At 33.9% G+C, this 12,931-nt stretch overlaps 2 protein-coding genes and 1 non-coding gene across 3 annotated transcripts; all 3 read left to right on the top strand.

Annotated features, from left to right (window-relative positions):
- The first annotated feature begins 31 nt into the window (after positions 1-31).
- On the top strand, positions 32-12,308 carry LOC103835581 (putative nuclease HARBI1). Its single transcript, XM_033277436.1, has 4 exons — positions 32-7,773; positions 7,853-7,990; positions 8,083-8,172; positions 9,707-12,308. Exon 4 carries the CDS (start codon positions 10,538-10,540, stop codon positions 11,792-11,794), a length of 1,257 nt encoding a protein of 418 aa, XP_033133327.1. The 5' UTR covers positions 32-7,773; positions 7,853-7,990; positions 8,083-8,172; positions 9,707-10,537; the 3' UTR covers positions 11,795-12,308.
- Positions 604-675, top strand: TRNAQ-UUG. The gene has a single exon. It is a non-coding gene; the product is annotated as a tRNA-Gln (tRNA).
- Positions 8,736-9,521, top strand: LOC117127531 (glutathione S-transferase T3-like). The gene has a single exon (XM_033278108.1). The coding sequence runs from the start codon at positions 8,736-8,738 to the stop codon at positions 9,519-9,521; it is 786 nt and encodes a 261-aa protein (XP_033133999.1).
- Positions 12,309-12,931: the final 623 nt, after the last annotated feature.

Here is a 12,931-nt window from a genome sequence, read left to right as displayed (position 1 = left end):
GCCCGTAGGGCGGGCAAACCCCTAGTACTAATACAAATAGATCATGACTATCTACATTTCCAAGGGTAGTGTAATTAAGTATAACCTAAGTCTTGATTACGGAATACGAAGATGTTGGAGATACGTAGGTGAGCCTTATGATACGAAAGTTATATCCTGAAGCTATCAGGCCACTGATCGACTTTCATATCTAAGTACATGACGAAATATCTAAGGGTTCATGAGTAACCTGTTGAAGGTGGTCTAGCTCATCGAATTATTTGAGCTTTTCTAGGATCAGATCACTGACACACTCTACAACCGTATGAGGAACAAAAAAGGTAGTGGGTTTGGTGCCAAGTGAATCGAATAGAATAACTTGTCGTGACATTGAGCTAGTCATATAAACTAATTTTTACGTCTTAATGTCAAACCGGATTGAAAGATATAATTCAGATTAACAAAATCAAAATATCATAGTACAATGGAAATCTATAAAAAAAATAATGATAAAATTAAAAGTTGGCAGAAAGACCATTTGACAAGAGTCAAGAGGTTTAAACCACTTGTGTTCGTCTCTATGTACTAGAATTGAATTTGTACTGTTTCAAGTTAGGCCACCATGGTTCTATGGTGTAGTGGTTAGCACTCTGGACTTTGAATCCAGCGACCTGGGTTCGACTCCCGGTAGGACCTTTTTTTAAATCCATGTCCTTTCTTTTAACAAAGCAAACAAACCGATGTCACTCTGAAATCCTTTGTAGTGAGAAAAAAAGGTACTTATTTCTATTAGAGTTGGTTAAGGAAGGGTTAAGCTAAGGGTAACGTACTTTCAGTTCTTGGAGATGCCTTGAAGGCGATGCTTGATTTATTTTTGTTTTTCAAATCATTCTTTGATGCCAACTTAGCTCTCACGGAACAGGTTTTCATTGACCTTTCTTGTTGACCTTAGTGAAATCTAAATCATACCGTTTAATTCTGTTATTTAGCATTCTCCTAAGTTTCCAGTTTTACGATCCCAAGGACACCCTTCTTCACATTTCCACGATTCTTGCCACCTACCAATGTTGATAAATGCTGAGTTATGGTTCTTGAATCTGTTTATAACCGTTGTTTTCAGTTGATGATTGATGATATCATCGATCCTGAGTCGTTCAGAATGTATTCTTGAGTTGCAGATACTTGATTCTATAGTTTCACATGGATGCTTCTTGAGAGAATGTAGTGTGCAGCACTCTATTGTGGGCATACTACATAAGCTGCAGTCCATAAGTGTAGGGAAGAACACCAAGATTAGGTCTAAGTATAACAGAAGCTGCAGTCCCGTCTCTAATCTGTAACATTCATTGTCTTACTTGTAGTTGTGCAAAATGCAGGAACTGTATGTTTGTATCATTGACAAGAATGCCAAGATTGGGAAAAACGTGGTGGTCATAGCAAATACAGATGTATATGTTGTTTTGGTTACATCTTTTGTTGATTTCAAAAAATTTCCATTGTCCAATATTTGGTTTGTTTTAGTTGAGCGTGGCATTAATTACAAGTCTGTCGAACCGGAGTTATGGAGAGTCCGTAGATGGTTTATGTAACCAAATGATCTAAAAAATCTTCAATGTTACATGGTAAAAGTGCTTTTATATAATTTCAACATGTGTCATATGACACTCTATTAGTCCATGTAGGTCCGCCTCTGAATCTAGGTCTACCACACGTAAAATGTTGAGGTAGAAAAATAGTTATTTAATCTTTTTTTTTTTAATTAGTTATTTAATCTATTGAATCTGGTTTATTTGTAAGTTTTGGTTTCGATGGTGAAGCACAATTGGTCTTTCTCATTAGAAAAAAAAAGAGAAGTAAAACCTGGATAGACCAAGCTTTGATTCATTTATGGTTAATAATGTGAATGTTTCTGTTTACATGAATAGCTTTTAAAAGTTTAAAGAAACAATTAATTAGCTTTGAATTATTTTATTTACCTCTTTTATTTCAAAAGAAACTAATCCTAGAAGAATCTTTCAACAACTTCAAATGATGGATCTAAGTTCCTATTCTTATACACCTAGTTGTAGATTTCAATAAAGAGGTTAAGAAAACGACTACCATAATAGTCATAAAGAGTTTCTTCAATGTGTTCTAGGAAATTTCTTGCGTCTTTTGCAATAGTGGTATTGTATTTTATCAACTCATACAAACTGCATACATAAGATTCAACCAATGAAATATAAGCCTCTCATATATTCTCATGAGCCTTGTAGTCCAAAATGTTTTTGAAATTTATCAACACTGGATATATAACAAAATAGTACATATGCTACAAGCTTTTGAAAAATTTTCCTCACATAATACCAAATATAAATTAAAATAAATGTTATTAATTAATTGGATTATTTTAAACGAGAACAATGTCAAACTAACTAGAAAACTGTAATTTCCTATAGTTCAAGGTGTACAATTGAGAGAACGTTTAACCAATTGATATTAAATGTTTACGAAATGTTGACCCTTTTGGTCATCAAGTCTTTCAAAAGCTTATGTATTATTCACAAATGAACATATCACAGGGGTTTTGGAAGCGTCATTCAACCACTTATTCAGTTTTAAACGCTTTGTGGCGATTTGCATGGATATACACTTTTGATATTATTTTTATGTTTACTTGATATGAACCTACTAATTATATGTAATTTATCTTATGTATTTTGGTTTGAGATAACATAACACACACAATAAAAGATTTGGTGTGATAATTTGGCTCCAAAGAGCAAATATCTTGCTTTAAGATAATTGTATGCCATATTGTCCTACATTTGACCAAAATCACCTATGTGAAAACACGACCATTTAATAATGTTTTAATTCACTAATTTTTCTCATTCAAAAACTAATATAAGTTTTATCTTCATTTTTAAAAAAAAATAACAATCACTCAGAAATATCTAATTTGGTTTATTGTATAAAAACACAATTTTGTAGTTAATCAAAATTGCATCTCATTATTTTTTTTAAATGCATATTGTTCTCTCAAATGATGTCACTAGAAATAATGTCTTTTGATTTGTTGGAGAAACGTAAACATCACAAACCATACACAATTTTTATAAAAACCATACATTATCTAGTGTTTTATTCAAGTAGTTGTTCAAAATTATTATCAAAATATACTTGATCAACATGATTGTTGAATGCTTCAACATCCCATTCAAACTTAAAAGATATTTTAATCAGGAAGATGGCCATTAATGTGTGGAAAGTGAATTGTTACAAATAAAATATTTGCATGAGTTACACAAATAACATAATTAATGTTAGTCATTTTACCACATTTTGGTTCTTATTTTGAATTCTAGTTTTTGTTCTTCGGAAATTATATGGTCCAGTTGAAGTAGAACTGAAAATATTTAATGTTGGTTCTTTTTTTTGTTCCATATTTTCTACAATATAACAAGCACTTACAAATATGTAATGTTGGTTCTTTGTTTTATAAACATAACTTCGTAGTTAATCAAGTTTTAATTTAATTAGTTGTTTTAAATGCATAACATTTTTTAATGATGTTTATGAAAGTGATATTTTTACTATTTAACAAAAGATTTCAAAGGATGTTTTCATGAAACATAAACAAAACAGACGATATATTATTTCTAAAAATCATGGACGTAATAGTTAATGCTCAAAACATATGTATGACTTGCTATAGATATGCATGGATTATACAAGTAACTTAACTATTGTTAGTCATTTTATAGATCATAATTTGTTTTTATTTTGAATTATATTTTCTATTCATCATAAATTATATGGTCTAATTGTGTGAGAATTAGAAAATTATCAAGTGGCATGTATTCTTTCTTTATATATATATATATATATCGATGTGAATTATGTGTAACTTTTTTATAATACTAAGTACGGAGTCAAATAGAAAAATTGATTGAGTAGTAGATAATTCAACTAAAAGAAATCATAAGCAAACCACTAGTTAAAATTAATTTAATTTTTATGTATCTATTCATAAACTACGTGACTCTCAATGAGACTATGTAATTGTCTCTCAGTTAAAAGTAATGATAATAATTTAGATTTATTTTGTATGAAATCATCAAAAAAAATTTATTTTTGGTGTTATGTAGGATGAAACTGTTGTGTCGTATTAACAAAAAAAATTATAATGACATGCTAACATATATGAAAGGAAAGGAAATGAAAGGAAAGGAAAGGAAAGTACTTGAAAGTCTCAACGTTTGGAGATGAGGGGACATCATGTTGATATAGATGGTGGTGGTTTATAATTTATGTTTTGATTGTTGTTAAAAAAAGAATAATATTTATTTATAAATGTTTCTAGTTTTTCTTTACTTTTTAATGGGCCTTAAAACTATGTGATTCTATTTATCTATATTGTGGCCCATATTTCAGTTGCATTTACCATGAAAATTACATCTTGCTAGAATGGAAAGCTGATGAAAGACTTCATTTTCTTCCTGGTCCACATATGCACTTTCTCTTATATATTTTAACTTTTACAATGGAGATGAGAAACAGAAATGGAGACTGAACCCCAAGCCCCTTAAATTCCGCTTTTAATTGCGTATCGAGTGAATTTATATGCTTTAAAATAGTATCTACTGAAACAAATTGAGTAACAATCAGATTGCCAAATTAATTATGACATTAAGTGTTCTGAAACAAAACCAGAAAATACGATATGCATGGAAGGAAGACCCTTACTATATCATGAGTGATTCTCAAGATTGGTGAATTATTAAACTGATTAATATCATCTGTGTTAAGTAATGTCTATGTAATTTTTCTTTTTCTGTGTGTTTGGGTCTCCCAAAGATCGTTTGCAAAAAGTTGTCATTATTAACAATGGACCAAACTCGCATGCTCAACGTTTATCATCACCATTTATAATTACAGACACCGACTTTCTATATTTTTTATTTATTTATATTCCCAGCCTCATATCACCGTTACTTCCCGCCTCACGTTGATGATATATCAGAATATTTTGTCATCATATGCACTTTTTTTTTTCTTTGGTAGGCTGGTAGCTATCACAAACGATCACAAAATAACACAAGTTTTTTCATAAAAGCTAATGATCGTCGGCTCAAGTGGGTCATTGGTATATATAGGCTTCTTCTTCACTACTACTATAATATTTAATGTATAATGAACGTCGAGTTCTAACTTCTATGTCACAATGAAGTCGTTTATTATCGATGCAAAGCATATTTACAATTCTTTTTGTTTTTATTTTAAAGTTTACTAATAAATTGCAATTATGTAGTATTTGACATATTTAGAGTTATTGATATACAAAAGGGCATTTGAGAGTCTATAAGTACCACCGAAAATGGTTATTGAGAGGTTAAAGATGCTAATGAGCAACAAAACAAACATCGTATTTTCTAACTTGGTCCCATGAATTTAACAAATTAAAAACTTCACAAAAGCAAAATTCTTTTTTATAATCTGGCGTTATGTTTGACTTTTGGTGGCTTATCCTCATGCTCATGCATACCAGACTACTCTGTATTGTTTTTAGCATCATCACACTCAATTGCTTTGGTCTAACTTTAATTTTCATCTCTAAGTGCATGCCTTTCGTGTCCTTTAAGGCTAATTGCTCTGATTTATGCTGCTTTTAGGTAAAGTATAATATAATAATGTACATATATTATTCATTTAATATTTCTTTAAACGAATTCTGTCAAAGTGAAAGACTAACATTTAATAAATAATAGAAAAGGAGGAAGTAAGAAAAACACATATTGATGATTATATGCACGAGCAAGAGGAGATTTTAAGAATTGTACCAAGGGAAACTCACCATATTACGCGGTAAAAAAAATTATAAACGCATGCAATTATATATATTTTTAAGAATTAATTGAGCTCTTTTTTTTTTAATAATAGTTTCTTATTGATCTATCTTCTTCGATCGGTCTGGAGAAAAATACGCTCAATGCTATAGAGTTGACTAATCAGAAAGCTCAAACCAAGAACGACCACACATTGATAACTTGGTTTCTACCACGGATTGAACTCAAAACTAACAGGTTTAGAACACCCCCATTGAGGGTTCATGGGGGGAGTTCACACAGAAATTAAGAAAAAAAAATAATAAAATAATTCAATCCCATGAACCCCTCTCTCCTAAAGCTCTCTTGGCTGAACCCCTCTCTCCTAAAGTTCATTACTGTAGCGCGGACCCCACGTGTCGTGGCGGCCCGCGATTGGTCTAGTTTTTTTTTTTTTTTTTTTTAAAAAACAAAAGGAAAAAGAAAAAAATTTTAATAATAAAAAACTAAAAAGATGAACCCCAAAAAGGGGTTCATTGATGTGAATGCTCTTACAATGAACTTCAAAGATTAATATCAGGCTACACCACTTGATTAAGAAAAAGTTGAACTCTTTGTATTTTATAACTAGTTTAAGGTTGAGCAATATCAAGGCACATACGCTGAACGGACCTATAATAATCAACAAGACCATTAGTAACTAAACTTATTTGGTTAAACTGAACTTTGAGATTTTATATATATAAATAGTGGTCTTTTACGTCGATATAATGCAATCTTAGACCATCTCCAATGGCTTACTCTATTTTTTACTCTAAAATAGAATAACTCTATAATAAAGTTTGAATTTACTCCAATAGTACTCTATTTTAGAGTAGAAAATAGAGTGATGAACAAAAATAAATAAATTACTCTATATTTGGAGTAAACTTATTTTTTACTCTATTATAGAGTGAGAAATAAAGTAACATTGGAACATTTTTTACTATAAATTATATTTTTGAGTGAAAAATAGAGTGAGGTTGGTGATGTTCTTAGAGCAAGTCCATTGAAGGTTCAAAGGGGGGTCATGGGCTGAGTTTCATAGGATTTTTAATCCAAAAGAAAATGAAAAATGGGTCTTTATCTCTGAACCGGGCCGTTGGAGAGAGCCCGCATGAAACGAGTTCAAGCCACGTGGAGAAGAGTTATTGGCTGTTGAGATGCGCGTTGTCGACGGGGAATGGAGAAGAAACGCGTGAATCTCCTCATTTCCTCCTCTCTCCAAAAAAGCTAGGGTTTGCGACTCGAGAGGCGATTGTTGTAGCGACGCCGACGATTCTTGTAGCGACGCCGATCCAGAGCAAAATTGTCCATCAAATCGACGCGTAGTGAGATCTCATCGACCTGAGGTAGGTTTTCGAGTTGGTGGCTTCGTCTGATTGTATCGATTTAGGGTTTTCTTTGTTAGGGTTGAATAGAGTCTGCGATCCGAAAAAGATTTGGGGGTTTATTTGTTAGGGTTTTCTTTCTTAGGGTTCAATACGGTGTGCGATCTTTAATCGATTAGGGGGTTTCTTTGTTAGGGTTTTCTTTCATAGGGTTCGATCCAATGTGCGATCTTAAATCGATTTGGGGGTTTCTTTGTTAGGGTTTTCTTTCTTACGGTTCAATAGAGTGCGATATGAAATCGTTTTGGGGGTTTCTTTGATAGGGTAGTAAAGCGTGTTTCTGGTTTGATATAGGGGTCGTTTGTATCATTCTGGTTTGATATAGGGGTCGTATTACTTAATTGTTTCTCTTCCTCTTGCAGATGGATCCCGCAGAAGAAAGACGACATTCAAAGAAGCAAAAGGATCACTGCGACATGTTAGGGTTTGTCGCGGATTCACAGTACGGGGTTCCAAGAAAGTGTGCTTGCGGCGGGAGAATCATTGACGAGGTTCGGGGGAAGGAAGACTACGACAGTCTTCCTGGAAAGCGTTTCTTCACATGCGTAAACTATGAGGTTAGTGTCTCTGCAATCATGTTCTTATAATATATGTAACTTGAAGTATCTCTTATATTTCTTTTCTGTTGTGAACAAGGATGATGGGTTGCATTACCGTCATCCTTGGGTGGTTGCTGTCCAGGAAGAGATCAAAACGCTGAGCACGCGTCTGGATGAGGCAGAGGAGGTTGTGAAGGGGGTGTGGAAACTCAATAAACGGATTAAGGACCTAGAGGTAAGTGTATCTCCTTGCTGTAGTTATTTGTTACATTGTACTTGTTGAGTCAGTAAGTTAAAACACAGCATCATTGTTGTTTCCATGTCCAGGAACAGGTTTCAACCCTGTCCGAGCAGGTTGATGATCTCACTGTCGAGGTGGGTACCCTTGAGAAGGTGTGTTTCGACTGATAATCAGAGGTACGTATGAATATTTGCGTGAATTAATGAGTATAAGTAGTTAAAAGTTTGCGTGAATTAATATGTAGAACTTGCTAAATGTTTGTGTGAATTACTAAGTAGAACTAGTTAGATGTTTGCGTGAAATATAAAGTAGAACTAGCTAGATGTTTGCCTGAAATATAAAGTAGAACTAGGTAAATGTTTGCGTGAATTAACTAGTAGTCTGGGTTGGTTGGTTCATCTGAATGTATGAATTTATTGTTCAACTAAACTGAACTGAACTAGTAGTCTGAGTTGGTTGGTTACTGTGATTGTATTAATAAGTTAGAACGAAAAGTACAGTGTAATTTACTCTGTGTTGGTTGGTTGGTTGCTCTAATTGTGATGAGTAGTTGATTGTATTAAGTGGTTGATTTGATGTGTAATGACTGCTCTCTGTGAAGTAGTTGTTCTATACTCGCTTTTATATTGAATGTTTTGCAGCTAGAGTTTAATTTTTCTCTCTTGTGGTAGCTTAAACTAGTTTAAATAGAGTACCCAAACCCCATTAACCTAAACCATCAACCTAAACCATAACAAAAATGGATCCCTTTACCATAAACTCTCCCGGGTTTACTTCGCTCCTAGCTTCGCAGAGCAGTCCAGCAATGGACTGCGACTTCGCTGAGGCAGTAGCCAACTCTCCCGGGATAGTGAAACCGGTCCTAAAGAGAAAGTGGACAACAAAAGAAGATCTAGTGCTCATCAGTGGGTGGCTGAACACGAGCAAGGATGCTATTGTCGGTAACGAGCAGAAGGGAGGATCCTTTTGGAAGAGAATTGAGCTCTACTTCAATTCAAGCCCTCAGCTCACTGGCTCAGTTCCTAGAGAGTGGAGTCAGTGTAAGCAGAGGTGGGGAAGGGTGAACGAGCAGGTGTGCAAGTTTGTGGGGAGTTATGAGGCGGCTTTGAAGGAGCAATCTAGTGGTCAAAATGAGAATGATGTCATGAAGGCTGCCCATGACATCTTCTTTAATGATTACCATGCGAAGTTCGCCATGGAACACTGTTGGAGGGAACTGAGATATGATCAGAAATGGAAGTCATACTCCAATTCCAGAGATGCCGGGAAGGAGAAAAGGAAGGAGAACGAAGAGGTGATGCCTGAGGAGGAGGTTAGACCGGCGGGTGTAAAGGCTGCGAAAGCAAGCAAGCGCAAGCGGCACGGGAATGAGGCTGCTTTCGATCAAATAGAGAGCATCCTGGCTGCGAGAAAGAAAATATCCCAGCAGAAACTCCTTGATCGTCTCCTAGCCAAAAATGAGACTGATCTATCTCCAAATGAAATCAGTCTCAAAAACAAACTCGTTTCTGAACTGCTAGATTGAATTGGTTAACTACTGTTTTTTTTAAAACTTTGTTGGTTAGTAGAATCTCTGTTTTACATTATTTACTTGCCTCAATATGATTGAATTGGTTAACTTTGTTGCTTAGTAGAATCTCTGTTTTACATTATTTACTTGGTAGAATCTCCAAGAGTTTTAAACTTTGTACTTTGGTTTTTTTTTTGCAGGTCACGGGATCATCATGTCTGGATCACGGGTTGCTTTGTCTGATGTTGCTTGGCTGTTGTTTCTTTTTCTCTACGGATGCAGTGTACTATTTTGTTAGTTTGTACACTGCTACTATGTTATGAATTCACGGGTTGTACTTTGTTTCTACACTACTCTCATGTCACGGGTTTTATGTAACAAACAAGCATATATTAATATGCTCTCTTCACGTATGTTTCTATATGAGAACTCAACTTCTTCTCATTGTTTCTCTGTATGAAAAGAAAAATTTCATTGCTAAACTTAAACAGTTCCTATAGTATTTGATTCGCACTTGATCTACTACCAACGAAGAACACAAGAGCACTTGAACATTTCCTTTTCTATCTCATTTCGAAAGAGTAATCGGGTATATTTCACTACTTGTACATTACTTATTGGCACGTTTGTATTGAAAAAATATTTATCTTTTTGTAGTCAAACATTGGCAATAAGTTTAAAATTGCCATTTTAAAAATTGTAAAAATTTCATGAGTTTAAAATTTCACTAAGCTATAGTTTAAAAATAAAAATTTCATGAGTTTAAAACTGACATGAGTTTAAAACTGACATTTTAAAAATTGTAAAAATTTCATGAGTTTAAAATTTCATGAGTTTAAAATCCATAAGTATTTGGATTTTGTAAGTAGAGTATGGTATTGTTTAAAACTCTATATAGTTTTTCGATTTTGTAATTAGAGTATGGTATTGTTTAAAACTCTTAACATTTTAAAAATTGTTAAACTTAATTTTATACTAGGCAGATAATAAAATTTAAAATTTTATTATAATTTTTTTTTAATAAGGGAAAAATGTCAAGCTCCTCAAATGATGAAGTATATGAGGTATTTGAAGAAATGGTCGACGAACAAATTGATGATTTCATGGACTCCGTTATTGCCAACAACCCGAAGAGACGAGGGTATATCGAAAGAGATCGGGAACAAGGACACAATCAACTATGGCACGACTATTTTAGCGAAAATCCAACATACCCACCGGAAATGTTTAGGCGGCGTTTTCGAATGAACAAACCTTTGTTCCTTCGCATTGTCGAACGCCTAAATAATGAAGTTCCATACTTTCAGCAACGAAGAAATGGTCACGGAAGGTGCGGCCTATCTGCACTTCAAAAATGCACTTCAGCAATACGAATGTTGGCATATGGTAAAGCCGGAGATGCGAATGACGAATATCTCCGACTTGCGGCAAGTACTGCACTTTTATGTTTGGAAAATTTCACGGATGCGATAATACTATTGTTTGGAGGTGAGTATCTAAGAAGACCTACACCAGAAGATCTTCAAAGACTACTTGACGCTGGAGAGGCACGCGGGTTTCCGGGTATGATAGGCAGCATCGATTGTATGCATTGGGAGTGGAAAAACTGCCCAACGGCTTGGAAAGGTCAGTACACACGTGGTTCAGGAAAGCCGACAATTGTCTTAGAAGCTGTGGCATCACAAGATCTTTGGATATGGCACTCATTTTTCGGATTACCAGGTACCCTCAACGATATCAATGTTCTTGATCGGTCACCAGTTTTTGATGACATTTTACAAGGTCGAGCCCCTAAAGTTAAGTTCAAGGTCAACAACCACACTTATCGTATGGCCTACTATCTTACCGACGGAATTTATCCTAATTGGGCAACATTTATCCAATCCATCAAACTCCCTCAAGGTCCAAAAGCAGAGTTATTTGCTGAACGTCAAGAATCCACCAGAAAAGATGTCGAACGGGCTTTTGGAGTATTGCAATCGAGGTTTGCAATTGTTAAAAACCCAGCTCTACTATGGGACAAGGAGAAGATAGGAAAGATAATGAGAACTTGTGTCATATTGCACAATATGATAGTGGAGGACGAGCGACACGGATACATTCAAATTGATACATCTGAGTTCGAGTCTGGAGAGTCTAGTCGAAGTTCGAAGGTGAAAAGTAGAGAAAGTGTCAATGTCCCTATGCTTACCATTCGCAATCAAATTCGAGATCCACATTTACATGAGCGTTTGAAAGCTGATTTAGTTGAAAATGTTTGGGAAAAATATGGTAATCATGATGAATAATCTTTGTATGTTCATGAATTCTCAATGTATTGAATAAAAACTTTTAAGAAATATTATAAATTTTTTATGAATTGAATTAAACCAAACTTTATTCCATTATATTGAATATTCACTTTTCAAAATTTAAAAACCAAATTTATTTCCATTTGATTGAATACAATTCTCATTATATTAAATATTCACTTTTCAAAAAAAAAAAAATTAACCTTTTTTTTCAAATCAAAAATATTATTTTATTCTTATAAACTCACTTTCAGGTTTATTGATGGAGAAGCAGTATTGATCCGGGTTCATCACTATTCAGGCCCCACCATTAAATTAATAAACAATACTTATGAACCCCAAGAGGGGGTTCATTGATGGACTTGCTCTTAGGTCGCTAAAATGCTTTAATACCGGATGGATGGGGGAAATTATTAAATGATATAATTAGGAAAAAGACTAAAATTCATAGCTTTATTATGGTTGTCTCCAGATAGCTTAAAATGAAAACCAATAGGACCCAAACTTCAGTAAATTTGACTAGAAGCTAGTGTTATGTATTGACAATCTATATATGTTATGTATTATGTGAGACTTGTAGTAATAAAGAAAACTTTGCATTGAGTACATATATAAATATAACTGTTTGTGTATATATATCAGTCTTTAAGTGAGAATTGTAACTGAAAACGATCTCTAATCAATGGGCATGCATTCATTAAAGATTGATACCACGACGAAACTATATAAAGCAAATCATATTTATTATACACTGGTGATATAAATAACGTTGACCTTTTTTCGTTTGAAATGCATGAACTCAACAAGCTTATACAGAAACTCCATGTCTTTGAAAAGTATATCCTAGCCCATATTAAAAAAAAAGTTAACATAGTTTACTAATGATCTAAAAATTGCTCTGAAATCCCTCAACACACTAATTGTACTAAACCCAGATACATATATGAATTAGAGAAAAATACCAAAATAGCATTAAATCAAGTTTTTGTTCCCAAACTAGCACTCAAGGCCAAAAGTCACAAAAATAACACTCAAGGGGTGGGGTTTAGGATTTAGAATTTAGGGTTTAGGGTTTAGAGTTTAGGTTTTAGGGTTTAGAGTTGAGAAGTGAGGTTTTGGGGATAAGATTTCAAA

Source organism: Brassica rapa, chromosome A08 (assembly GCF_000309985.2).
Source record: "Brassica rapa cultivar Chiifu-401-42 chromosome A08, CAAS_Brap_v3.01, whole genome shotgun sequence".
NCBI classification, from domain to species: Eukaryota; Viridiplantae; Streptophyta; class Magnoliopsida; order Brassicales; family Brassicaceae; genus Brassica; species Brassica rapa.
This window is presented reverse-complemented; position numbering and strand designations above follow the sequence as displayed.

What these genes read in the sequence shown, in the direction of transcription:
- LOC117127531 (XM_033278108.1), top strand. Translation starts at nt 8,736, where the DNA reads ATGGATCCCTTTACCATAAACTCTCCCGGGTTTACTTCGCTCCTAGCT.
- LOC103835581 (XM_033277436.1), top strand. Translation starts at nt 10,538, where the DNA reads ATGTCAAGCTCCTCAAATGATGAAGTATATGAGGTATTTGAAGAAATG.